The sequence below is a fragment of the Bicyclus anynana genome, chromosome 20, assembly GCF_947172395.1.
Source record: "Bicyclus anynana chromosome 20, ilBicAnyn1.1, whole genome shotgun sequence".
NCBI classification, from domain to species: domain Eukaryota; kingdom Metazoa; phylum Arthropoda; class Insecta; order Lepidoptera; family Nymphalidae; genus Bicyclus; species Bicyclus anynana.
This window is the reverse complement of record NC_069102.1, coordinates 10533301-10560868: the sequence shown is the minus strand read 5'-3', so window position 1 is coordinate 10560868 and position 27568 is coordinate 10533301. Positions and strand designations below refer to the sequence as shown.

The window sequence follows — 27568 nt, the reverse complement described above, 5'->3', positions numbered from 1 at the left end:
CGTTATTAATTAGTAAATATTGTTTATATGTTCATTTGGTATGATTGAGATATTGATCATGTAGGTGAATTTTGTTTTTAAAATAGAATAGTGATTTATTTTGCTCTTCTCTGCGACAAATCGACGAAGTAACGTCTTCCAGCACCAATAAAAAATCGTACTGTTCACAACGGAGCATCCACAGGAGTTGTTGATTCTACAATGTTCAATTACGAAATTTTCTTAAATATCAATCATTTAACTTTCGTTCATCATCATCATTATCATCATCATCATCAACATCATCATCATCATCATCATCATCATCATTATCATCATCAATTTTTTCACTTCATCATCGACTTTACACACACAGAGAATTTAGAAAATTTTCTTTTATGCAGGTTACCTCACGATGTTTTTCCTTTTGAGACACGTGATATTTAATTTCTTCAAATGCACACAACTGAAAAGTTGGAGGTGCATGCCTCAGACCGGATTCGAACGCACACCCTCCGGAATCGGAGGCAGAGGTCATGTCCACTGGGCTATCACGACTCTCTTATCACTTTTTATAATATTGCCTTAAACCAGGTTAGGTTTAAGAATTTTAATTAACGTGATTTCCATAACATAATATACTGAAATAGGTAAACAGCAATTTGTATTAAACTAATAATGGGTCCTTAATTATGGGCTTGTTCACGCAATCCGAAGTAAACCAAATTTAAAGACAGTTATAGGTTCATTTAGTCATAGCTTACGGTTAAGAAGACGGTGGCCGACACCTTGGCTGATTTATAATGTCTGAAAGGGGAATGTTTGGGGCATCTTGATCCATGTTAAAGAAAGAAATAAACCCTGACTGAGTTTGTTGTGAGCTCTTCTCAAATCATGGCGCTTTGGACCCTCGAAACTTTAATTTAAATTTTTTGACCAATTATTATCACCATTATCTAATAACTAGCGGGCGCCCGCGACTTCGTCCGCGTTGAATTCAGTTTTTCACAAATCCCGCGGGACCCATGGATTTTCCGGGATGAAAAGTAGCCTATGTGTTAGTCCAGCGTAAAATCTATTTTCACTTTAAATTTCAGCCAAATCGCCGCAAAATTGACAAAGTTTCCTTTCTCTATTTTATTACCTTGGGAGTAGAATTGATCAAAATTATTTCTTAGCCGACGACATAACATCTACCTGCATGCCAAATTTCAGCTCGATCCGTCCAGTGGTTTGGGCTGTGCGTTAATAGATCACTATGTCAGTCAGTCAGTCACTTTTGAGTTATATATATTTAATTAAGATATTATATACCTGACGTTTCGAAAGTGCTTGTAAACTAAGCCTGATTGAAATAAATGAATTTTGACTTGTATTTTGTATGGCATGGCTTAAGATTGTTCAGATTGTATTTCTTTCTGCAGGTGTGGATCATAACTTCAATTAGTTTGGTTCCAGTTATTCGTTATGTATATATCGACATAATTATTTATATATTTAGTTTCTGTATAAAACTGATAGCCCGTCCAATATACGAAGTCGCGACCTTACGTGTCTGGTCATGCATTAGACCTTATAAAGTAATTAGACATTTATCATATATGTCTAGACTGGAGACTTAATATCCATAGGTATTATTTTACTAATTTGTAATAACAGATTTGTATACCCGTAAATAAGTAGGTAAGTACCTTATAAAAGTATTTTATCTGATGTTTACAAGAAAATAGAATATTCTACAGTATAACAACAATTTCTTGGAGTTGGGTACGAAACGTAAATTACAATAATATTATTTTTATCTGTGACGGACTAGACGGAAAAACTAAATCTGGAAAAGATTCTGAATCCCACGCACTGATATCGGAAAATACTAATACTCACGGGCTAAGATATCGGGATATCGATCATCGTGGCATGTCTCGGCTAGATTCTACGCTTTACGTCAGGAATAGCAAAGTACACAAAGTAACACTATCAATCACTATCAGAATGGTTTCTAGACTTACTACTACAGTTATACCCTCTAACTACAATATTGATTTAGGACACTACTGACACTATCAAATGGAAACCAGGATAAACTATCGTTTGGCAGGGAGTCAACCACGAGCGGATCTCTTGCGACTGCAGGTAGTAGGGTTAAGTGCTCAACTGAATTAGCCTGAGAGTTCCCTCCCCACCCAACTCACGGAACACCTCGCACTCGGCCCATGACGACACACCGATCTAATGACCCGTCGCGCCGACATGTCATTAAATTAAAAATATGTGTAAATATATTCTTATGTCGTGATCGCAATTCTAGTGCCCTAAGGAAAAACTACCCCTTTTGGTTTACTATGTTAGTAAGTATATAAGATAACGTAGATCGTCTTAGTTTCAGGCATGGAACTGGTGCTGTTAGCGAAGGAGGCATTGCAGAATGGAGCTGAGCGCGCGGCGAGCTACCGCGCGGGGCAGTCGGCGCTGCGGTACATGGACCGCGCGCTGTGGATCGTCGAGAAGAGCGCGCGCTGGGCTGTGCCGCCGCCGCGTATGTTGTGTTCTGTTACGAGCAGTTAGCGCAGGAGGCACAGAATGGAGCTGAGCGCGCGGCGAGCTACCGCGCGGGGCAGTCGGCGCTGCGGTACATGGACCGCGCGCTGTGGATCGTCGAGAAGAGCGCGCGCTGGGCTGTGCCGCCGCCGCGTATGTTGTGTTCTGTTACGAGCAGTTAGCGCAGGAGGCACAGAATGGAGCTGAGCGCGCGGCGAGCTACCGCGCGGGGCAGTCGGCGCTGCGGTACATGGACCGCGCGCTGTGGATCGTCGAGAAGAGCGCGCGCTGGGCTGTGCCGCCGCCGCGTATGTTGTGTTCTGTTACGAGCAGTTAGCGCAGGAGGCACAGAATGGAGCTGAGCGCGAGGCGAGCTACCGCGCGGGGCAGTCGGCGCTGCGGTACATGGACCGCGCGCTGTGGATCGTCGAGAAGAGCGCGCGCTGGGCTGTGCCGCCGCCGCGTATGTTGTGTTCTGTTACGAGCAGTTAGCGCAGGAGGCACAGAATGGAGCTGAGCGCGCGGCGAGCTACCGCGCGGGGCAGTCGGCGCTGCGGTACATGGACCGCGCGCTGTGGATCGTCGAGAAGAGCGCGCGCTGGGCTGTGCCGCCGCCGCGTATGTTGTGTTCTGTTACGAGCAGTTAGCGCAGGAGGCACAGAATGGAGCTGAGCGCGCGGCGAGCTACCGCGAAACTATGTAGAAATATGATGGATAATTTTTTTCTTATATGCACGTTATCACGTTAAATTGTCGTCCGTAAACCGACTTTACAGAGTCAATTTTAGGTTATATGTGTTTTTTCCAGTGGACCAAGATGAACGTCCACAGCCCGAGCTGATCCGGCCGTTGCCGTGGTTGTTATTCTTCCCTCTGCTCATACTGCTGCGGCTCTCGAGGGAGTCCATATCACTGGTGAACCTCGCCCTCGGCAAACCACCTTTGAGATCGGCTGATGTTGTGAGTATCAAGATCTATGATAGTTGAAATTGAAGTAAAATCATCAACATATAGACGGGATTTAGAGCTAAGACCTATGCTTAATTAGGGTGTAAAGAAGGGTCTCTATGCCTTCTTTTCACCCTAATTCAGTGTAGTTCTTAGCTACCACCTAACGATCCCACCTAATGGTTCCCACCGAATGTCTCGCAGTGCGATGTATGACGGCGAATGACTCCTGTAGGCGTAGCATGCGTCATCGACGTTATTATTATTTCATGAAAATAAAAAGACTTTTACTAGCTTTTTTGTTGTCATAGGTAACATATATACAAGGCAAGCGGCGCTACCTGCGAACACTGAAGTACCAGGGCAACAGGATGATGCGAGCGCGCACCGACCCCAACCGCGGCGTGCGCGAGTCCTGGTACACCCACCTGCAGACGCTCTTCGAGTTCACCATGTGCTTCCGGAGACAGCACTACGGGAACAACAATACGCAACTTATCAACGGAGACGAGGTGTTCGTAAGTATTTAGCAACATCTCTTCACAAGTTGGTAGTCCTGGTCCACCTATTTGCAGACGCTCTTCGAGTTCCCCATGTTCTTCCGTATTGTCCCAAAATGTCCTTTACGATCCAGACATGTCATCATGACGATCGACAATGCTTCCCAGGCTACACAATCACAAGCTGCACAGCGTCTTTGCCGGCGAAGACGAGGTCCCCGATATCTAACGTCACCCGGACGTTGGTTTTCTAACTCACGATTTTAGGGTGATTCACTCAGGTCACATTCATCCCCTCTCGAATGGCCCTCTAAGCCGAGGTCCGAGTCTCATAGGAGACGCCCTTCGAGAGTCGTTCCGTCCTCTATTTTTATTTTAGCGAGGTGTTGGCAAGTACATAGTAACACCTCTTCATAAGTCAGTAGTCCTGGTACACTCACCTACAGACAGTCGCAACTTATCAACGGAGGCGAGGTGTTGGTAAGTATTTAGCTACACCTCTTCACAAGTCGGTAGTCCTGGTACACTTACCTACAGATACTCTTCGAGTTCACCATGTGCTTAGCTTAGCTTATCAACGGAGAAGAGGTGTTGGTATGTATTAAGCAACATCTCTTCACAGGTTGATAGTCCTGGGACACCCATCTGCAGGTGTTGGTAAGTATTAACAAATACTTACCAACACCTCGCGTCCGTTGACAAGAAGAAGAAGAACAAGAAAAAGTTGATTGTTCTTCTTCTTCTTTCCTGGGCCTTTACCGGGCTTGGCCATTAAAGTTAGTTATTCCGTTTGGTGCTGGAATCACTTCAGCCAAGCGAGCCAAGCTCCGGACGAAGTCGCGGGCGTCTGCTAGTATATTAATAATAATTATGGATGGATTAGTATAATTGTGTTAACAATTGCTCACCATTATTGTTTTTATTTGTTTCTTTCTAGATAGTGAAACGCAAGCGGTCGCGCCCAGCGGCTAACACAGTCGCGTCCACCAGCGAGACGAGCATGGAGCGGCTCATAGAGAAGATGATGGTGGACGTTGACGTGGACTCGGACGAGTCTTCCAGCTACACTGTGAGTTTACTGTCCCTGTAGCTATACATTTTTCTAGTTTTCGAAGCGTCGGCGATCATAGAAAGAGAATCGACGTGCCACTGGAGTACAGGGGCTGGTTGGCTAGTATCGTACATATACTTTTGAAGAGACTTTTAATTGAAAATTTCTTGGAAGATAAAAAACTCAGTAGGTATCTCATATAGCCCCAACTCAGGATTCGAACCGAGGACCTAGTGGTCCAAAACGTGCTTTCGTATCAGGCTAACCCTAACCACTAAAAGTAACTAATGTACCAACGAGGCAATGGTTGAATACACTAAAAAACTAAAATTAATGAAAAATGTGCATAATCAAAATCATATACCAAGAGGGTGTGGACAATTTTAAAGGGGTATTAAATAGAAGATGAAATTTGGTGATGTGTTTCTTTCGCGTTACTGTACGGTAAATATGTCAGTATTTGCTGATATCATAAAGATTCTTAATTATATACGAAACTGTATGCAGTATTTCACTCTTAACATTTTCCTAAACTTACGATTGCCTGGAAGAGATCGCTATAAAAATATATCGCTTATTTGTTTCTTTGTAGTGTGGTGTACAAATAAAGTATATAAATAAATATAATAAAAAATAAACTGTCACACATAACTGAGAATTATGTAATTTGATGGCCATTGTAATATGGTAAAGGAGAATGGCCACCGGGCATACAACGTCGGCCCTGCAAACCCAGGTATACCCTCGTATAAAAGTATATGGACATGATAATATGGTGTATAAATAAGGATCTTGTTAAATAATTGGCTTAATAAAAGTATTCTTGAAGAAAATTACATTTTTTTTTTCGTTTTTTTAGGGCAATATGTTCGCTGGTGTACCAAAGCGGCTAAGTAACATTTGAAGCTGTATTTTTTTTCGTATTAATTTTTTTCTGTTACCAACAAGCTTAACAAACAAGAAAACGAATAAACAAACCAATCTTAAGTCCTCAAAAATATCGTAAAACCCAGGCTGTATGGTCAACGATCTCCGCTTATCCCCGTTGTAGACAAATTAATCATAAATTAAAAAAATCGTAAATCATTGTAGTAAACTATTAAGTAATGATTTCATTAATAAAGTAGAAGTATCAAGATTTTTTTAGACAAAAGTAAATCGGCGGCTGCTTCAGTTAGGCCTGGGCCGGAAAAGGCCCTTTTCTCGTAACATATTCGTAATTCGTAATTTCTCATTCATTACTGTACGTCTTTACAGTTGACAAACATAACAAGCGGACGGAGTGACCGATCAGACTACAACACAGAATCAGACCAGGAGGCAGTGGATACAAAAACGCAAGCTAATCAACACAAATCATTGAAACAATCCCACGGAGAAACTTCCCCTAAGAAAAATAATATAACAACAGATAAAACAATTGACAGCGACCAATCAAATGCGTCGATGACGAGGATAAGAAATAATAAACAAGAAATAGACAGTAATACTAAAGAAGCTTCGTTGGATTTTATACAAAATGAGATTGGCTGCCATAGAAGTGACTTAGGATATAGCGATTATAAAATTCGTAAGTAGACTTGCATACGATAAAATGGCAGGTACTGAACGGATTTGACTGAAATTTGGAATGTAAATAGATTTTACTCTGGACTAACACATAGGCTACTTTTTATCCCAGAAAAATCCCTGGTTCACGAGGGATTTGTGAAAAACTACGGAACTTGCTGAAAATTACTTCTTACATTCATTCACACACAACCACAATGTAAGAATGTCCTAGAAGATGTCATCTAAATATAAACTAGAACTTAGATCTTGCAGAACTTGTTTGTTTCATCATTATCATCATTATCAACCCATATTCGGCTCACTGCTGAGCTCGAGTCTCCTCTCAGAATGAGAGGGGTTACGCCAATAGTCCACCACGCTGGCCCAATGCGGATTGGCAGACTTCACACACGCAGAGAATTAAGAAAATTCTCTGGTATGCAGGTTTCCTCACGATGTTTTTCCTTCACCGTTTGAGACACGTGATATTTAATTTCTTAAAATTTGTTTGTTCATACTATTTTATTAGATTGTAGTTACAAAATATTTTTATAAATGTTTCTTTGTTTCTTATTTTTAGCGAATGGACGTATGGCAGGAGATCTTACAGCGACGGACAGGTATTTTTTTTAAGTAGTAGTTTTTTTGGTAGTTACGTAGTTTAATATTAGTCATTGTCATTGAATTTGATTTAACCTGATGATCATGATATGATAAGTTGCATAGACTTTCTACTAGAACAATGAGGCGATCAGAAAAATGTTTATATGTACTTTCGCTTTATCCACGTCCATGGGTTTAAATAAAAGGTTTTGTTAAACAATACGTAAATTAAAAATATATTTAACGGTTTAAAACTCGTTTTTCATAAAACAAGTATGTTATTAGGCATTTTACTCTAACGTATTTATTTAAGTGTATTATGATTATTTTCAGGTAATATGTCCACATAAAATAATAATTGAAGAAAAACTTGGGGTACATTATATAAAAATCTAATTATATTAACAAAATATATAATAGTTTGTAAGGTTTTAAAATGTTTTAAATTTTTATTTATACATTAATTATTATTTAAGCGTACCTATATATGTTACACACAGATGTTTACATATATGGCTGGATATTTTTATAACTTTTAAGAATAACCATAAGAAGCTATAAATTTAATAATCTACTATTAATAAGGGCCTTCCATAGAAATGTTAATAACAAAGCAGTAGAAATGGCTGTTTCACTCCAAACTACGGAGACCAGTCACCGTTGGATACTTGGATCTAGACTAGAATAAGCTAGTTGACACTTTTTTAAAAGGTCTTGAAATGTTCATTATAGCGCTTCTATATTTAAAAAAAATATCATGTTGTTTTGAATACATAACAATTTTAATTTTAATTTATTTTTATAATACAAGCCAATACGCTATCAGCCATGATGGTCTATATTTTATCTGCCTGTGTTATGACGTCAAGTGAACAAAAAAACAAAAGCAAAAAATTGGGCGTCTTAGACGTTTATGTCTTTAGTGACATCTAGTAACATCGTGACGTCACAAAATGGATAACAGCGTTTTTGACATTCAGAAAATTTTTAAAAATACATTAAAGTTTTATGATAAGTTATAACTTAATTAATCGGTATATTTTAGACCCTTATTATGATAAAATTAATGTTTAAATTGAATTTTATATGAGTCAACTACCCTATTCTAGAGTCTCGAGTGCGGGCAGAGGTAGTTGTTATGATGGGTGAGCCTTTTCAGGAATTACGTCAATTGTTAAAATACAACATAGTTTTCTGACATTTAATGTGGAATTATAGAGTTGACATTCGTAAATTACTCAAATAATTAATTATTTGTTCAACGAATATTTGGTTAAGTAACAAATCAAATAACTGACATAAAAATGTATTTCTCATCAAAAAAATCGAAACAGTCTGCCTGAACAGTACTTGCGGACTGTTTCGATTTTTTTGATGAGAAGTATATTTGTACATAATAGATTTTGCTAACCGATTTAACTGATAATACAGGTGGGTATATATTTAGCAAAAATATTTTGCCTGATAAATTATCAATCTATTTAAAAGATTAGATTTGTGCAACTGTGTTTTTCATTATGGCGTAAATTCTAATAAGTATATTACTTTAGTAATGTGTTTTCAAAGAGTTATATTTATATACATTTATTTTTATCTATGTTTGCTTGGCAGCTATTTATAAATACTGAGTTCCTAATGCTTTTAAAGGTATCTAGTAAGTAAGAAAGTAAGGGTAGAAACACATTTACACGAAACTTGTACCGACGATATACTTTATTTATTTATTTATTATTCAACAAAAAAACACATTTCAATTAAGCCTAACCATAGTGCAACACAAACCACAGTTGGTTTTACTGTAGACTGGTTATTATTACATAATACAATATTTGAGAACAAAAATTATTAACAAACAAAAGAGAAGAAATACCAAGAATAATCTTTATAGGGTAGTTAAATAAATATCGTAAATGTGTGAGTGAACCGATGCTACGACGCTACACAGGCTGTCCCAAAAAATAATTCTTTAGTTTCCGCTTATGTACGTTCGTGAGTATATTATCTTTTAGAAGATTCTTATTATGAAGTTACTTATTTATCCAGATTTATATTACACAGCCTGTGTGTAATATAAATCTGTATCATATCAGCTGAATGTTTGTCCAATGCTCCTAGGTACATCTATTTATAATGTTTTAATAACATTCGTCTTAAGGACAAAAAAATACTAAGATTTATATTCATAAAGAGCAGGGAGCCTCAATATTTTATTTATATTATTCTTTAAGTATCTAATAGTCGTATGAAGTTGTAATCAGATACCATTTTTGCTCACAATGATTATGACATTTAGATTTGTAATCATAATATTTTTTTTGGTGTTTGTGGTGTTTGGGTAAAAATGAAGTTCCAAGTGTTCTAAAATGAGATGAGAATTTTCAAGGAGCGTTTGATATGTCAAACAATTATTTTCATATGTGTAGTTTTTGGAGAATCCAAAATTTATATATTGAATTAGGTAGTACAGTTTAAAGAATAATTTTGATATTTAAATTATTTTAAAATAAACACCCCTCGAAAAATGTCTACACTCTCTTGGTATATGAAATTATGCATAATTTTTTATAGAATATTATTTCATTTTACCTATTTATTAATTATTCTCAATACATAATTAAATTAAGCCTAACCATAATGCAACATAACCACAGTTGGTTGGCTTTTTTTACTGTGGTTAATTTATATATTTATATAGTTTCGAACATAACCAACATTCCCATTTCCTTCCAATGTACAAACTAAGCTAAATGTACAAATTAAGTACTATATCGTCCTTGGTTCAATGATATTGTAAACTATATCGTCCTAAGTCTCACCGGGCGGGAATCGAAGTCTGGACCTTTTATGTCCAAGTGGGTAATGGGTCAGTTACGTGGTGCTATATAAGAATAACACATTGCTTCTGACCAACATAACTTTTAACTAGTTGATAAGAATATTTTGTAATATTTTTACATAAGTTTCGTCCGTAAATAAATAGTTTTAAGAAAACACTAATGAAGCTAATTTTTAAATTAAATTTTTTATATTATTTCCTTATTTTGATGGGTTAGTGCATTATGTTCAATGTCATATGACGTTCTTTTTGTGAAGTTTAGTGAAAGAAAAGAAAAATGTTGATGGGTTAATAGCGTCTCATAACAATAGTTGTGGAATTTGGATGATTTTACACAAATAAATTATTCTACATTAAGGATATATTAAATACTTTAAAAAGGTCAGATAAATAAATACCAGTGGCTCGCGTGTAAAAATCTATTTTTCAAAAAACTGTTGAGTAGTTTCTGAGACAAACAGACATACCAAAGAAAATTAGTTTGTGTTATGCTGGTTTTCTTTTTTTTTCTAAAATAACATATTTTGGTTTCTAATCTCTTTTTAACCGACTTCCAAAAAGGAGGAGGTTCTACGTTCGGCTGTATGTATGTTTTTTTTTTATGCATGTCCAGCGATAATTCCGTCAATTATGGACCGATTTTGAAAATTCTTTTTTTGTTTTGTAGGGTTTTAATAGGTCTTTTAAATTATAATATAATTTATAGATTTTTCCGTTTTACATCTACTGTAAGCCTAACGTCAACATAAACGACGATGAGAAAAAAAGACATTGTTGTCGACCAATTGCGACCGAGTTAAAATACCGCTCTCTTTCGTCTTAAAGCAACGAAAGAGCGATAGTATCGAATCCGCCGCTATTGGTCTACATTTGTCTTTCTATTGTCTTTAGATATGTCTTGGTGCGCGTATCTTAGGCCTAATGTAGGATTATTCCATTTAAACAATAAGTCACTAGAACAACTTATTTTCGTAATTGTGATCATCTTAAGTACTCGTAGTTATTTCAACGAAATGATCTTGACTACGTCATTTTACATCAAATGGCAGTGATTATTTTGTTTTACTGACATCTAACATGATTTCGACGAAATTTGTTTTTTTGTTGAAATAGTCTTATTACTTGCTACTGCTACTTCGTTATTACTGCCACTTTACATAAAATGTAGATACCTACTTATTTCATGTCATTACCTTAAAAATACGAAGTCAGATGATTGCACAAACGAAAATAATATGATGAAAAACATTGTAGTGTCTCATTATTGGAATGGTACACAGAGATACATAATAACCCTGCAGGGCTATTTGGTGTAAAACTATCCAATGCAACGCTTACGGTAAACGTATACTCTGCGCCACGTAACAAGTCCCTTAGACGCGGCACTAATGTCATTATGGCGCACATTGTCATTTGGTAATGGCGGTCTTACTGTCATCTGTCTATGACGCTGTCAATTTTAGTTCAGGTGTTAGTCGCGGGACTTCTTTCGTGGCGCGGAGTCTAATCCTTGTTTCAATGATATTGTAAACGCTCCACGAGTATAATTCCAAAGTTTTGGCTGTGTAACAACTGATGAACAAAGACTGAACGAGAAAACTATTGAAATTGTTCCTAAATCATGCTTTTTCTCGAATTAACGTAATGTTTTTTAATCTTTTATACGTAACATACTGTGTAAGGCGTTTTTTATTAATGTTTTTTTTGAAGTGATGAATTTACCTTTGCTAAGCTAAATATATTTATTTAATTAACCGTGAACTGTTTTTTTATTGACAACCTTACTTGTCCTTTACCTTTTTTTTTCAATTAAAGGTGCTCTTCAAGGTTCAATCATATTCTGTACGAAAATTCATCAAAATTGGATCAACAGTTTAGGCGCGAAAATGTAAGTTTCTTTCGCATGTACAAGTTTTTTCGTTTTGTACAAGTTCTTTCGTTTTGTACAATTTACAAAACTTAATGTATTTTTTGGATACTTTTAAAACTAGATTTCTACAAATATTTCAAAAGCATTAAAGTAAAAAATAAAAAAAAAAACGAAAAAGATACTGTTTCCGCCCGGGATCGAACCGGGGACCTTGTGCGTGTGAAGCACACGTGATAACCGCTACACTACGGAAACTTGAATGCGAGTGATGAAATTGCTGAACCTAATTTAAATTACATTTAGAAAAAAAAAAGAAATGTGACATCTGTCTATTACCATCAGCTATCAAGATTCCAATCCGTAGCGTGGAATGGCAACCAAAATGATAAAAAAAATAAGCCAATCTACGTTCACTTCCGCATCGTATAGCCAATAGCTGCGCCAGCCGCTAGTCTCGCGGCTACTTTACCCGCGGTCGGTCGCGGCTACGTCACCGTGACATTTTATCGTCGGTGTTAAGTTAAGAAATATATTATTTATTAGTAAGTTAAACAATAATCTACCACCATGGATCCCGAAGCCTTTTTAGACCTGGCCAACCAGGTCATAAAGCTGAAAATGTATCCATACTTCGACATAGCGCATTCATTATTATGCGCTTTGGCGGTGCGGGAGGATTTAGGAGCTGGTAAGTAATATATAGACCATAATTCAAATAAAACCCGCCAATTAAACGCTCATAAATCGTTTTATAAACCATTAAAAGTTCCATAGCGGAAATGGTTAAAATCGTCCTGAATTTAATGTACAAAAATAAAGCCACCGATAGAGATATAAATAGATCTTTCGTAGCAGATACAACGAGATTGTTTTTAGTATCAGTAATTCAGGACGTTTTATATTTCTGTTACAGTACTTAATAAAACAAAGTAACTCTTTATTTTCATAGTGAAATACGTATAAATATTTGTTTCATATCGATAGTCATGTGAAACATTATCTGTCGTCCCCGTTGCATTATTTTTATCGCCTCTGACGTGGTCCAATGTGATTGCAAGCTTACATAAACAAATATTTACTAAATAGACATGTAAATAATTCCAATTAGAGGTTATGCTACATGGAAGCTGCAACTCGGGATGAGATCTCGGGAGCGGCTAAATCGCCGCACCGCGATTTAGAAATGTAGAGCTAGATGGCGCGTATATCTAAAAAAATAGGTCAAACAAATCGACTGTACTATAAAGTTTAAATTTTTTTTTTTTGAGCATATATAAATTCCACGACGAAGTTTTCATATGGGTTTTTATACAAAAAAAGGTTTCCTCGGGCTCGTCCGGGATTTGAACCCGGGACCTCTCGCACCCGAAGCGAGAATCATACCCCTAGACCAACGAGCCACATTGCAATGGGACGAAATTATAAATCTATTTCTACGTCTGTTTTTTCAATTGCTATTTTTTTCTTTACAAATTCAAATGGGGATGCCATTGTTAGAAACGTACAAGGGAAACCGTAATGGCATAGTAAAAATATTTGCATGTCGTTATTGATTCTAAATTTCGATCCGTGATCTTCACAAAATTAAAACTGCTGTTTAAACTTTATTTTTAGGGCAGTTACCTAATTAGATTGAAAGCAAACCTTGTATTATTTTTATTAGGGTTTTTTTTATCGCCTTAAGACTATGGTTTGATGAGTATCTACAGGTATATACCTACTCTTAACAAATTCACGATACGAAGTAGAATAAATTGATTTTATAAAAATAAGGGATCTCGCTCACTATGTGGTCATGACTCATGACCATGACCGTTGGTCGTTGGCTGTCTTTTGTCTGCAGCCAGATTTGCGGCCACTACCACGACCGGACGTAAAGCAACCAAGTTTCAGTTTTTTTTTACATGTTAAATATGTATAGGCATGCGCTTGACTCAATCACGCCGGATAAAAAGCGAAGCGAGTTGAAGCGCTTGCCTAGAAGATGCCTATTCACTCTTGCCTTGTAGGTGATGAAATTATTATAGATACGAGTCTGGAAACACAGAACCCACAACTGCTAAGTTGTGGGATGCCCAGATCACAGATTAATAGATATGGCCCAGATGTTTGCCGGGTCTCATCACAGACACAGACATCGCTATCACAGAACGAATGCGTTACAATGCCGGATTAAGGAAACTTGATGTCCTAAGCAATCTTCTCCTATGTGTAGGTAGGAGTAGGGTAGGGGTAGGGTAGGGACAGGGTAAGGGTAGCATAGGGTTAGTTGAAAGTTTACATCGAGTTTAACGCGGACGAAGTCGCGGGCGTCGGCTAGTAATTAATATAAAAGAACGTTTGAATAAAAAAACTTATACTTTCGGTGCACGTTTTTTTTTCTCGTTTGTCTCTGGTGTCCATCTAAACGGAATGCCCTTATCAATGTTTAAATAGCTTACTGGTTAATCCACGACTGGACGCGAACGCTCATACGGTAAACTATACGTAAGTAGCTTAGCATTAGCAACGAACAGTCGTGCCGACGATCTACTGTCAATTGACCATTGCCAAGTGCGCGATGTTCATATGGTTTCTTCAGTTAAACTGGTCGTTGTGGCCACTGGTCGTAGTCGTGGCCACGTAGTGTGCAAGGTTCCTAAGTCTTAAGTTTTGTAAACAACAGAATTTCATGCGAACAGATTTGTGGGCGGTTCGAAAGTCCATACTAATGCTGAATTCAGTTTGTCTATTTTAGTATAGAGATAAATTATAGCATCTTGGAGTGTTCTCCACCAATATGCCACTATTAATAACCTAATTAGTCATCATCATTATTTCATTGGCCTACAGCAGGGCCGCCTCCAATCCTTATACTTAGAAGTTAGAACCTTAGGATTTGGAGCTTAGAACCACTCCACTGCTCCAATGTGGGTTGGCGGGCTTAGGGTTATAATGTTAGTAGGTACCTACTTTTATCCTCAGAATACAGAAACCTTTATCATCAAATGTTGATAACGCATGACAGTTTGCCGTGCATAGCAAGTATTTAAGGCAAAATAGGTAAATGTGTGTTATCGATTGGAAGTTTATTGTTCAGCTGGTGTATATATAGTCGGATGCAATCTAGACTTTTCGGAATATTTTAGATATCAGCGGTAACGTGGGGGGGGGGGGGGGGGGCAATCACCCCGCGCGGCACCCTCCCACGCGCAGTAGCCTCATCTTGTACCTCAACTTTAAGTATGATCTGCGTGTAGCGACGACAACCGCAGCTTATGTCCGAGACGTCATAAAGATTGCATTGATTTTCCGGAATGAAAAGTAGTCTACGTTCTGCTTCAGGGTCCAATTTATCTCAATACCTACCAAATTTCAACCAAATCGATTCAGTGGTTGAGTGGAAAAGTATCAGACGCTAGATAGACAGACATACAACTTTCGCATTTAAAGTATTAGTATGCATAATTAGTGTATTTTAAAAAATATACTGTTATATCATTGATCCATAGTTTACTTCGTCGTCATCAACCCATATTCGGCTCACAGCTGAGCTCGAGTCTCCTCTCAGAATGAGAGGGGTAAAGACAATAGTCCACCACGCTGGCCCAATGCGGATTGGCAGACTTCACACACGCAGAGAATTAAGATAATGCTCTGGTATGCAGGTTTCCTTACGATTTCCTTCACCGATTGAGACACGTGATATTTAATTTCTTAAAATGCACACAATTCAAAAGTTGGAGGTGCATGCCCCGGACCGGATTCGAACCCACACCCTCCAGAATCGGAGGCAGAGGTATAAAGGTATAGGTATATCCATTGGGCTATCACGGCTACTTATCTACTAATAGTTTACTTACTCGTATGTTAACTTACAGGCGCACAAGCGTTCTCGAGGAAACACCCGCTGTCATGCTGGTTGTCGACGATGCTGGTGATATTCGCGGGCGGGATGGTCGCCAACGGCCTGCTGGGGGAGCCCATACTCGCGCCGCTGAAGAACACACCGCAGTTAGTTATAGGCACTGTCACATGGTAAGTTCATCATCATCATCATATCACCCGATGGACGTCCACTGCAAGAAATAAGCCTTTTGTAGGGACTTCCAAACATCACGATACCGAGCCACCTGCATCCAGCGAATCCCTACGACTCGCTTGATGTCGTCAGTCCACCTGGTGGGGGGTCGGCTAACACTGCGCTTACTAGTGTCGCCATTTCTTCACTTTGGGACCCCAACGTCCATCGGCTCTTCGGACTATGTGTCCCGCCCATTGCCACTTCAGCTTCGCTTCTTCTTCATGGTAAGTTAATGAAACCATTTTTTTTCATTTGCGAAACCGAAGTGATGTGTTAGCCCAAACCGGTGCTACGACTCATCAACAATGTCTATTTGAACTATTTCTCCCTCCTTATAGGTTGTCCTTTCCTAAAGGATAGTAGATTTGGACTTAAGACATACCATACTGCTCTAATGAGAGTTGGCGCGCTTAGGGTACAAAATAACTAAAGTCACCGACATAGCTGAGCGCATCGCGAAGCTAAAGTGACAATTAGCGGGACACAGCTCATAGAGCCGATGGACGTAGAGGTCTCAATGAGCTCGAAAGTGCAGTGTGGTTGACCCCCACTAGGTGAACCGACGACAGCAAGCGGGTTACAGGGAGCCGCTCGATGCTAGCGGCTCCAGACCTTGGTGTTTGGAAGTCCATGCCAGAGGCTTATGTCTAGCACTGGACGTCCATCGCTTGATGATGAGGACGATGACGATAATAGGTGATATTGTAAAACAGTATATTGGATCGGGTGTTAATAATAATGACCGAAACCGGAAGCTTGACACGCTTCTATTGCCACGGAGGTTTATCTAACAGTAACAAACCTTACTCCGCTGAGAATTTTTACTGATGATTTTGCGGAGGAAGGAGAATCCCGACCCAGGTATCGAACACTTTGAGAGTCTTCCGTCTCCCCATATTCTTCTAATCCTCTAGACTCAGGCAGAGTTAGTCTTTTAGATGCGTCCTTTCTTCGGAAACGTCTCACTTATGTACAAATAAGTAAATGCTATCTGATGAATTCAGCACAAATATTAAAACGTGGAAAAGGATTTTTATTTTTTAAAATCATATTTCCAGGTACGTGGTATTTTACACGCCGTTCGACGTGGGGTATAAAGTGGCCAAGTTCTTGCCAGTCAAGGTGGTAGCCGCTGCCATGAAAGAAATCTACCGCGCCAAGAAAGTGTACGATGGAGTCTCGCACGCCGCCAAGCTCTACCCCAACGCTTATATCATCATGGTCATCATCGGTGAGTCTCAATAGTTACTCATACCTATGTAAGAGGTCATAAGCTTTAGGTCCAGTTCTTGTCTGTCAAGGTGATAGACTTTGCCATGAAAGTGATCTACTGTTCCAAGAAGGTGTACAACAGAGTCTCGCACGCTAGAAAAATGCACGCTGGCACGCTTATATCAATCATTACGGTCATAATCGGTGAGTCAATAGACTGACATACTTGCACATAAGAGATCTGGACCTTTAGACCATGTGAAGATGAAGTAAAGGTGCCTCTGCCATGAAGAAGATCTAGTGGGTCATCTAGCCGCCAAGCTCTATCACAACGATTATAATATAGTCATGGTCATCATCAGTGATACAGATAGTGGTCAGCAGGAACTTTAACATGGAATAGGTACACAGGAATAGGAATGTATTGTTATCATCCTAATAATCAAACTTCGAAAGTAATCTTAATAATAATCCGAATAGCTGTAAGGTAACTGGAATATTGGGCATATTTAAAAGATTTGTATTATTTATAAAAAATGAAATATGTAATTTACACATCCGTTTCTGTTTTGCTCACATTCCTCCAGTTTCACGCGCTAACACGCTTGTCATCTCTTCACTTCTATAACCAGGGCCATAATTTTACCATATAAAATAGAATCTCTTATTAAATTGGGAAAGAACTTAAGCTAACTTATCATAATGACTATATATATAGTGGCTACATTTCTGCGTTGGATCGCCAGGCTGATTCTTCGCGCAAAAAAAAAAAACATACATACAGCCGAACGTAGAACCTCCTCCTTTTTGGAAGTCGGTTAAAAATTAACCAGCCCTATTGGCGTATCTAGGACTATTACCTAGAAGTTGGCCCAGGCCCACCTTATGAGGCCAGCCCCTGACATACCGCTGAACAAAATTGAGAATCATTATAGAAATGTCGTTTACAATGATTGTGGACGTTGGCTTTTGAAACGGGTCGACTGATTTTATTGATTTTTCTTTGTATATTTTGTATTTTGGCGTCCATCATAGAATTTCAAATCGGTAGCCCAGAATTCTAGAGTTGGCACTGAACCAATCTAGGGTGGGCCCGGACCACCCGGCCCACCCGCTTTATACGCCTATAGCCTGCCCTCTTCTGTCTCCAGTCGAGGCAACTAGCCGCATTAAAACACAAAACTGAAGATATTTTTCAAATGTTTCCAGGTACGCTGAAAGGTAACGGCGCCGGGTTCACCAAGCTGCTAGAGCGACTCATTCGCGGCGCGTGGACACCCACCGCCATGGAAACTATGCAGCCCAGCTTGTGAGTACCACATCTTCTTTATCATCTTAGACTTCTGCTCCATTAGTGCGTAGACGCGTTACGTTGTGTCGTCGTAGCGTTGTTTATCTATATATTTTTAACGGACTTCAAATAAATGGACGCGTGTTTTTTATGTTTGTAAGAAAGAAGAAAAAAGAAAAATGCCTTTAGTCCAATATTGTGACACACATCACAATATCTCCAATATATTCTCTCAGAACAATACCCTGCGACGTGTGGCATGACTTGGGCATAACCCAGAAAATGGCCAAAGCTCAGCAAAAATACAACATGACCTTTGAAAAATAGATCAAAAAGCGCTCCTTTTTATTGACTTGGCTGCGATCTCACCTGAAGTGACAATGCAGTCTCAGGATGAAGCGGGTTAACTTGAAAGAGGTAGCTACCTACAAGTATATTCCTTTGACAGATTCATACGGATTCATACCGAAACGCTACAGTGCTTAACGGTAACAGAAACATCTTTTAAATCAATCATATTTAGGACACAGATTGTCCTAAATAGTCATTCTGAAAATAGAGATAAAAAAATCTAGGTACATCCTTCTTTCTCTCTTTCTTTCTTTCTTAATCGTTACCTGTCTCAAAACTCTATGGTCGAAAGTCTAACTCGTCTAGCCTAGAAGTTCTACGCGACTTACAAAATGCCAAGTGATCTATTACTCAGCATTTTGTATTAGAGAACGTTACCTATGTTCAAAGTTTCACGTTTACCTAAATACAAAATAGGTACCTATATTACTTACCTTTTGTCGCCAGTCTGGGTACTCATAGCGTTTTTTACTCTACAATAAAAATAAACTGTGCGCCCTGAATGTTCATTCAACCATTAATGTATTGCAGTTGGTCAATAGAAAGACAGGTAGGTACAAGTTTAACTAGTTATCTAACTCATATCATAATACTATAAAAAAAGCCTTTTTTATTTATTTATTTATTTATTATCATAATACTATAGTAAGTTACAAAACCGCCGCGTTTTCTTGTTACGGGTTAGTTTATGCATCGGTTCTCAAAGGGAGAAAGGAAGAAGAGAAAGTTAGGGAGCATTGGGATGCCACAGTCACAAAAAGGAAGTAGGCAAATGAATTTTATAAAACGTGCGGTGACGGCGCGCTTTTATCCTACAGGACAGTTTGTATCGATACACACGCGCGTTAACATCGCGTTTGTATCGACATAGAAGGGGTACGTCGCTGTATCGATTCAAATGCGTGTTAGAATTTATACAGATGTGCAAAGGTTTACACTATACAGGCTGCGTCTGTCTCGCGTGCGTATCGCGACTGTATCGCTACAAACGGGCGACGACGGCGTGTTTATAAAACGTGGTGTGCACAGGCCTTAAAATATTATCTAGGCTAAAAAAAGACTCCCATAATAATTGTACTAGGTAACTAACTACCTACTATATGAAAAATTAACTCAATAATGTTACAATTTTATCTAAAATTAAATTGAACGAAGATTGGACGGAATTTGGCGTTGAATATAATTTAGATGACAAAATTGTCGCACCACCGGTGGGCAAAATTTAGTTGACTTGGAGTTTTCAGGTTCACTTGAAGTTACGTTTCTTAATCATTGTACCATACCTACTTACAGTGTGAACCATATAGACATTTTTTAAATATTTTAATTTATGCTCTCCAGCTACACGAAGGCGTCGCTGGTGGCGTCCGTGATCTTCGTGCTGGACAAGAAGACCGATATCATCTCCGCGCCGCATGCGCTCGTCTACTTCGGCATTGTCATCTTCTTCGTCTACTTTAAGGTAAATTATTCCTTAGAGATCTTCATTAGATGTATATTATATTATTCACTAACTATGGGCCTCATCAGAAGGCTCAGAGTCACACAGCGGGCGATGGAACGAGCACTGCTAGGAGTATCTCTGCGTGATCGAATCAGAAATGAGGAGATCCGCAGAAGAACCAAAGTCATAGCTCAAACGAATCGCGAAGCTGTAATGGCAATGGACGGGGTACATAGTTCGAAGAGCCGATGGACGTTGGGGTCCCAAGGTGCTGGAATGGCGACCCCGCATTAGAAATCGCAATTTTGGTTGACACTCCACCAGGTGGACTGACGACATCAAGCGAGCCGCAGGTATTCGCAGGATGCAGGCGGCTCAGGATCGTGATGTTTGGAAGTCCCTACAAATGGCCTATGTCCTGCAGTGGACTCCAGATGTATGTAGCAAGTTAGGGGCACGTGCCATTGCTGAGGGTTTGCTTAATTTCCAGTTGTCTTCCATCCTGCTGGGCATCCACGACCCGTTCGTGCCTTTCGAGAATCTGTTCTGTGCGCTGTTCATGGGCGGCATTTGGGACTCGCTGGCCAAGCTGATGGGCAAGGGGCAGCCCAAGGAGGAGACTAAGGATGCTAAGAAAACTAATTAGATATAACATACGTAAGTGTTTTCAAACAATTTGTATGTCATTATCAACTTATTTTCACGGCCCACTGCAAGGATATGGAGGTTGGACCCACAATGCTGCCATACGGGTTGGCGGGATTCGGACCCAGGACCTTGTGATCCGAAATCACATAGTCTTACCAACGAGGCAGACATGTTTTTCTTTGAACTTATTTCTTGATTTATGCCTTTACTCGTATACTCAGTAACATTTATTTTTTTAAAGAATATTTGCCATATCTTTTTATATGACCACTATTCTCATTCCCCTCCAACTAGTCGGGAAAAATATATTAGGAGTGGGTACGACAATAGACCAATGGGGCGGGGATGGAATCACCACCCCTCGGTGATGATTCCAACCGCTTTACCGTTGAGCTATGGGGACTATTTTGTATATTATCAAGCACTATAGAGTCAGACCACCTTCTCTCCTTAGAGATATAGAGTTTAGATCTTCCTGCTCAACAAAATCGTGGCCCATGCCACCCCTTTCCCTATGCCACCCGGGGCAATTGCCCCTTTGCCCCATCTCGCTACGCCACTGGCTTACATGTATACTGGCTGATGGAATGCTATCCCTATCATCGTCATCATCAATACATATAAGTAAAATTGATCTGTCTGTCTGTGATTTCAAGATAATGGTGCTTTCTCATGTGCTTATAGGTATTTAAAATTAAAAAAAAAATGTCTGTCTGTCTGTTTTTCTGTTTGTCCGGACTAATTTTTTGGAGCGTCTGAACCGTATTCGATGGGACTTTCACTGGAAGATAGAGGAATCTATACATATAGCAACGTGTAGGCTACTTTTATCCCAGAAAAATTCATGGTTCTCGCGGGCTTTGTGAAAAATTTAATTAGTTTCCGCTAATCTTGCATACAAATTACAAACCGATTGAATTTATATTTTCCTTTTCCAGGTCGCATATTTTTCATCTACTGACACCGACAACATCTGCGACGTTTTTCCTTAGACGAAAAAAATATATAAAAATGAACATAAAAAAAAATAGAAAAATCCTTGTAAATTTAAAAAAAAATGGCACAACGACCAAAGTTCGGGTAGAATTGTATTAATTTAAGTTTTTAAGTTTGACTAGTCATAAACTTTAGGTTTTTATAAGTATACGGTGATTGTTTCTATGTTATATCTGTGTGGTTTTTACATCCCGAGTTTTTGGGTCTATCATTTGATAGCGGATACCAGTGAGATGATGGTGATGGTTGAAAAGCTTTTGTGGTACTCTAGAGGTGATAACATCTCATTGGCTAAAAACCTTTTCCTATGAGCGTATTATTAGTTGTTAGAAAACTGGAGCAACAAACCTTTATTGTATTGACAAATTAAATAAATTGTAATTTATGTGTTATTATGCTGAGTTACCTATAATTTACTAATTAACTTTTTGGGGTAAACCCATATTTTTGACAATATTGGGTAGGTTCAATTTCAAAATCTCGCAAAATAAACATCTGAATAACACTTAAAAAGCGCTTGTATTTTTTAAAAAGAAAATTACCTAAAACTATTAGGTGTAGGAAAACACCTCATCTTTTTAGGTAATTTAATTTCTATTGCACAAAAAAAAATTTACTTAAGATTATTTGAATTTTGAGGTTTTGATGTAATTAGTAAATAGTAAATTATACGTAGACTTATTTAGGCTTAATGTTGCCAAACTAAATATAATATTTTTTACAATGTTGACATATTTTTAAGTTTCCAATTTCATTTTAAAGCCATGATTTACTGTTTCTTCGCATGATATTGTCTTCCTTCTAAATAAATATATTATAAAAAAACATATTTATTTAAAAAAATGTATGCTGTGTGTTTCGATAGGAATAAAAGTGTGAAAACCGTGAAAACATTAAAATACCGAGCGTTGTAATTTTATGTTTAGGTTTCGAAACGAATTACGAATCTATCGACTTCCTTTAAAAACAAGATTCCACACAAAAACTGCAATTTCACTCAAAGATTTGATTACAATAATAATTGTAATATACAATTTTAATTTAATTATATAATTTAATAGGCACAAATATTTTTTATCTATTAAATGTGATATTTTTTCTTTTAAATGACAGATGACATTTGACATTAATGTATTATTATTTCATGAAAAATCTGACTGAATCGCGCGGGTGCTAGCGGTAAGGATCACATATTTCGTGGAAATTAAAAAAAAAAAGTTATTGCGACGATTTGCCCACTGAAAATGAATTAAACTGTTTGGTTTATGGTAAAGGAAAGAATAAATTGTTTTATTGGGTCTTGTGTTTTTTTTTCTATTTTATTAACATTTTACTCTTGCAACTTATATATATAGATGATTATATCAATACCTAAGTAGGTAGTACCTACTATTTATATATCTATCTTTTAAGATTCTATTACAACTATGCATGGTTATTTCAGGAGACGTCATTTAATCTATACCTACATGAAATAAATCTGTAGACAGGTCAATTCTGTACATGAAATATATTTCCAAAATAAGTATCCCCGCGGGTGATTAGTGATCGATACTGATGCTAAAGATGCAATCAGTAAAATGTTTGTCTGTCTGTATGTTCATTATAGAAACAAAAACTACTCTACGGATTTTAACGAAACTTGGTACAACAATTCTTCATACTCCTGGACAGGTTATAGTATAATTTTCATTACGCTACGATCAATAGGAGCAGAGCAGTGAAGGGAAAAGTTTGGAAAACGAGAGTAGTTACTTCATTTTTACAGCGATACTACTGTAAAGGTTGGATTAAAGAGGTCTAAGGGCGAACGAAGTCGCGGGCGTCCGCTAGTATTAAATATGACGACTAAAAACGGTGGATCAATTATATTTTATTCATCTCCTTGAAGAAGAAAACTAATAAAGTTACTCAAAATCTTGGTTAAAAAATTATAATTTGGAAAATAATAATGTACCTATTTAACTATAACACCTGTAGTGAAACAAATGGGAATATTAGTATCAAGGCTAAGGAGATGTTACGAGCACTGACCTATCTGTCTCTATAACGAGTAAAACTAGTTTAGCCAACTGGATCATTACATAGTAACTTACTTACATTACATTACTTGCTATACCCATTGAGTTACTATGTGCTGCGTATTAGAGAAGCTAGCATTCATGCTTACCAAATAATTGCGGCGATATCGCCGCACTTCATAATTTCTTGTTAACTTAAATGCTGGTTTGACGCTATTATTATTGGTTTTAAATAAACGCTGTTTTTCGAAAGACATGAATGTAAGGATTTCGGCAAGAAAGGCATCTATCAAAAATTTAAATTTTATACACCCAGGTACCTAATCGTATGTAGATAAGGTATGATACTTTTATCTACTAATACTTTCGGACGACCGCATTTCATCTTTTTTTTTATTCTTTACACGTTAGCCCTTGACTATAATCTCACCTGATGGTATATGATGATGCAGTCTAAGATGGAAACGGGCTAACTTGTTAGGAGGAGGATGAAAATCCACACTCCTTTCGGTTTCTACACGACATCATACCGGAACGCTAAATCGCTTGGCGGTACGTCTTTGCCGGTAGGGTGGTAACTAGCCACGGCCAAAGCCTCCCACCAGCCAAATTCTTATTATCTCTTATTTACACAATACAGTTTTGGCATTAAACTTTTGATAATCCTTCCTCCGTTGCTAACCTATTGTTTAAAAGAGATCGCACTAGTAGTGCGTATAGTATTTTATCAATTGGATATCCTTTTATATAGTTACTCGTATACTATAATATTAATACCTAGATGAAGGTAGTTAGTCTTTGTAAATAAATAATATATTATTTCGTAAGTATTATTTGTGCGTAATGTTGCGTGACATAAGCTAATATATGATCATACATCATATGAACCGGAGAGCGGCACCGGCAAGCTACTGCGGACATATTACGGTACTCTGGCGAGGCTGCGCGAGCGGGGTCACTGTCGACTGTCGAGCCTGCGGCCGACACTCACACCGATACGAGCCACTCACCAAGTGGCTCGTATTGGTGGTCAACCTATTTTCATCAAACATGTCTAAGAACACTCGCACATAAGTCACTTTTCATACAAAACAAACTAAATTCACGCTTCATCCGCTCGGAAGCTGGCACAGACAGATAAACGGACACGTCAAACTTGTAACACCCCTATTTTTGCGTCGAAGTTTAAAAAGGGCCGGGTTCGAAGTCGGGTCTATGGTTCGATTCGCGCATGTTGGGCTATTGTCGTGAATCTCTCAGTCTCTATGAAAGTCTGTTCAGAATTACCATACCAAGTGGCTTCTTAATTTCACTAAGTATATTCACCAACTATATGATTGGACACCTTGAGCTTCCCTGGCTTTTGACCAAGCTTCGGTCGTAATTGCAGGTAATTAGGACATTATTGTGCAACTTTCGCTTCAGCAGTGTGATTATAATCCGATTGCAATACGTTATGACGGCGATCGACCGGACGCGACCGGCGACAGACTCAAATGAGCCCGCGCTGCCATTATGGAAAGCTGGTTAAAGTCAAAGAAACTCGTCCTATTCCATAATATTCCAAATGATTTCAGTTACATAGATTATCACTAAACAACTTGCGCGTCCCTGACTTTTCCTTAGTTTGCTAGATAGCTCCTCAATTTCACTGATTAATAACACCTTCCTACCTACCTTCTAGATTTTTTTGAAATGGGCGAATGGAATTTGCAGGTCGTTTTTGTGTAACTTTCGCTTCAACGGTGTGATTATAATTCGATTGCAATACGTTATGACGGCGATCGACCGGACGCGACCGGCGACAGACTCAGATGAGCCCGCGCAGCCATTAAACAAAGCTAAAAAGTCAGAGAAACTCGTCCTATTCCATATTTTTCCAAATGACTTCAGTTAAATAGACTATCACTGAACAACTTGCGCGTCCCTGACTTTTCCTTAATTTGCTAGATAGCTCCTCAATTTCACTGATTATTAACACCTTCCTACCTACTGTTTAGATATGATGGAACTTGGAATTAGAATAAAATTCTCGTGCAAATCTTTAAACATAAACGTGTATTCCTCAAGGTGAAAAATTAAAAGTGAAGTTTACATTACAAAGGTTATAATTATCACTGACAACTGACATATGACGTTTATTTTTTTTTTTTTAAGTTTTAAGTGTTACCCTTTTAGTAAAAATGAACATGCCCCCGCACGTTGGAAGCTTGCCTTTCAACCAGACTCTTCTTCGTTTATCAATGGACAAATCTTGCTGAAAGCTCGACGAACAACTCCAGTTGACGTTTTTATATCCGCCACTCTGTTAATGCCATCTGTGCCGGGGTAAACAGCAACCACGCGGCCTAATTTCCATTTTAGAGGTGGTAAATGGTCTTCTTTGATTATTACGAGACTGCCCACCTTAAAAACTTCTCGGTTAGACCTCCATTTGCCTCGTTGTTGTAACTCAGCGATGTATTCTTTGCTCCAACGAGTCCAGAAGTGCTGGCGAAGCTGTTCTATTCTTTGGAATCGCGTTAAATAAGATACCGAACTTTCAGTATGGTCAGGAGCTGGGAGTGCCGTCAGTGGTCGACCAATAAGAAAATGACCAGGCGTCAGTGGCATGAGATCATCAGGTTCTGTAGATAGTGGAGTAAGCGGGCGCGAGTTGAGGATAGATTCGATTTGTACCAACACAGTGTAGAGTTCTTCATATGTCAGATTACAATTTCCCAACACTCGTTGCAAATGAAATTTGACAGACTTAACACCAGCCTCCCAGAGACCACCGAAGTGAGGAGCATATGCAGGAATGAAACGAAAATTGATGCCCTCATTAGCTACAGTCTCAGACAATGAATTGCAATTGCTTTTTATAAATTTACTTATTTCATTAAATGCACCTACCATGGACGTTCCGTTATCAGAAAATAAAGTTTTCATTTTTCCGCGGCGACTAATTTGTCTCTTAAGCGCAGCGATAAAATTATTACTGGTTAAGTCTCCCACTAATTCGATATGTACTGCTTTGGTGGCAAAACAAACGAAAATAACTACATACACCTTTACTAACCTACATCCTCTACCTTGACGACTAGCAGACAAAATTGGCCCAGCATAGTCGACACCTACGGAGTTTTCAAAAGGAAACCCACCAGGCTGCAACCGTTTTGAAGGCAGGTTACCCATTAGAGGAGCACCTACTTTGCCTCGCATACGAGTGCATCGGATGCAATTTCGGTAGCATGCTTTAGCCAAATTACGACCGCCTATCGGCCAATAATGTTCGCGAATGGATGCCAACAAAAGTTGCGGCCCTGCATGCATTAGTCTCTTATGCTCAAAATTAAATAATACCTTTGTAAAATTATGTGTGGACTGTAAGATGATTGGGTATTTTTTATCATAAGAAAAACTGGAATTCTTTAAGCGACCACCCACGCGCATCAATAGGTTTTTATCCATAAAAACATTTAATTTATTTAAAGGGTATTCTTCGGTAAATTTTTATTGTTTAACAATAAATTATATTCAATAAATGACTCCTTTTGAGAAATTTTAATGATTAAATTCATAGCGTCTTGCAGTTCACTAGTAGTTAAAAAACCTTCTCTGATTTTATGTTTCTTACACTTATTAATAAATCTAAGACAGTAAGCAACGACACGATTTAAGCGG

The 27568-nt window shown here is 38.4% G+C and overlaps 2 protein-coding genes and 2 non-coding genes across 4 annotated transcripts; 2 read left to right on the top strand and 2 right to left on the bottom strand.

Moving 5' to 3' along the window:
• The first annotated feature begins 2367 nt into the window (after positions 1 to 2367).
• LOC112058013 (uncharacterized) lies at positions 2368 to 11767 on the top strand. The gene is made up of 9 exons (XM_052887954.1): positions 2368 to 2515; positions 2643 to 2825; positions 2887 to 3135; positions 3326 to 3477; positions 3777 to 3983; positions 4903 to 5034; positions 6274 to 6586; positions 7148 to 7187; positions 7504 to 11767. Exons 1-9 carry the CDS (start codon positions 2368 to 2370, stop codon positions 7505 to 7507), a joined length of 1428 nt encoding a protein of 475 aa, XP_052743914.1. The 3' UTR covers positions 7508 to 11767.
• A 291-nt stretch (positions 11768 to 12058) lies between these two features.
• Positions 12059 to 12131, bottom strand: Trnav-cac (transfer RNA valine (anticodon CAC)). Its single transcript has one exon. It is a non-coding gene; the product is annotated as a tRNA-Val (tRNA).
• Positions 12132 to 12316: 185 nt separating this feature from the next.
• LOC112058012 (trimeric intracellular cation channel type 1B.1) lies at positions 12317 to 23180 on the top strand. The gene is made up of 7 exons (XM_024098669.2): positions 12317 to 12564; positions 15737 to 15893; positions 16998 to 17170; positions 18361 to 18460; positions 20135 to 20255; positions 20728 to 20894; positions 21824 to 23180. Exons 1-6 carry the CDS (start codon positions 12444 to 12446, stop codon positions 20881 to 20883), a joined length of 828 nt encoding a protein of 275 aa, XP_023954437.1. The 5' UTR covers positions 12317 to 12443; the 3' UTR covers positions 20884 to 20894; positions 21824 to 23180.
• Positions 13205 to 13276, bottom strand: Trnap-cgg (transfer RNA proline (anticodon CGG)). The gene has a single exon. It is a non-coding gene; the product is annotated as a tRNA-Pro (tRNA).
• Positions 23181 to 27568: the final 4388 nt, after the last annotated feature.

Coding starts and splice junctions, on each gene's coding strand:
- LOC112058013 (XM_052887954.1), top strand. CDS start 2,368: ATGGAACTGGTGCTGTTAGCGAAGGAGGCATTGCAGAATGGAGCTGAG. Junction 3,136..3,325: donor CTGGGCTGTGCCGCCGCCGC/GTATGTTGTGTT, acceptor TGTTTTTTCCAG/TGGACCAAGATGAACGTCCA. Junction 6,587..7,147: donor ATATAGCGATTATAAAATTC/GTAAGTAGACTT, acceptor TCTTATTTTTAG/CGAATGGACGTATGGCAGGA.
- LOC112058012 (XM_024098669.2), top strand. CDS start 12,444: ATGGATCCCGAAGCCTTTTTAGACCTGGCCAACCAGGTCATAAAGCTG. Junction 12,565..15,736: donor GCGGGAGGATTTAGGAGCTG/GTAAGTAATATA, acceptor GTTAACTTACAG/GCGCACAAGCGTTCTCGAGG. Junction 15,894..16,997: donor GTTATAGGCACTGTCACATG/GTAAGTTCATCA, acceptor TCATATTTCCAG/GTACGTGGTATTTTACACGC.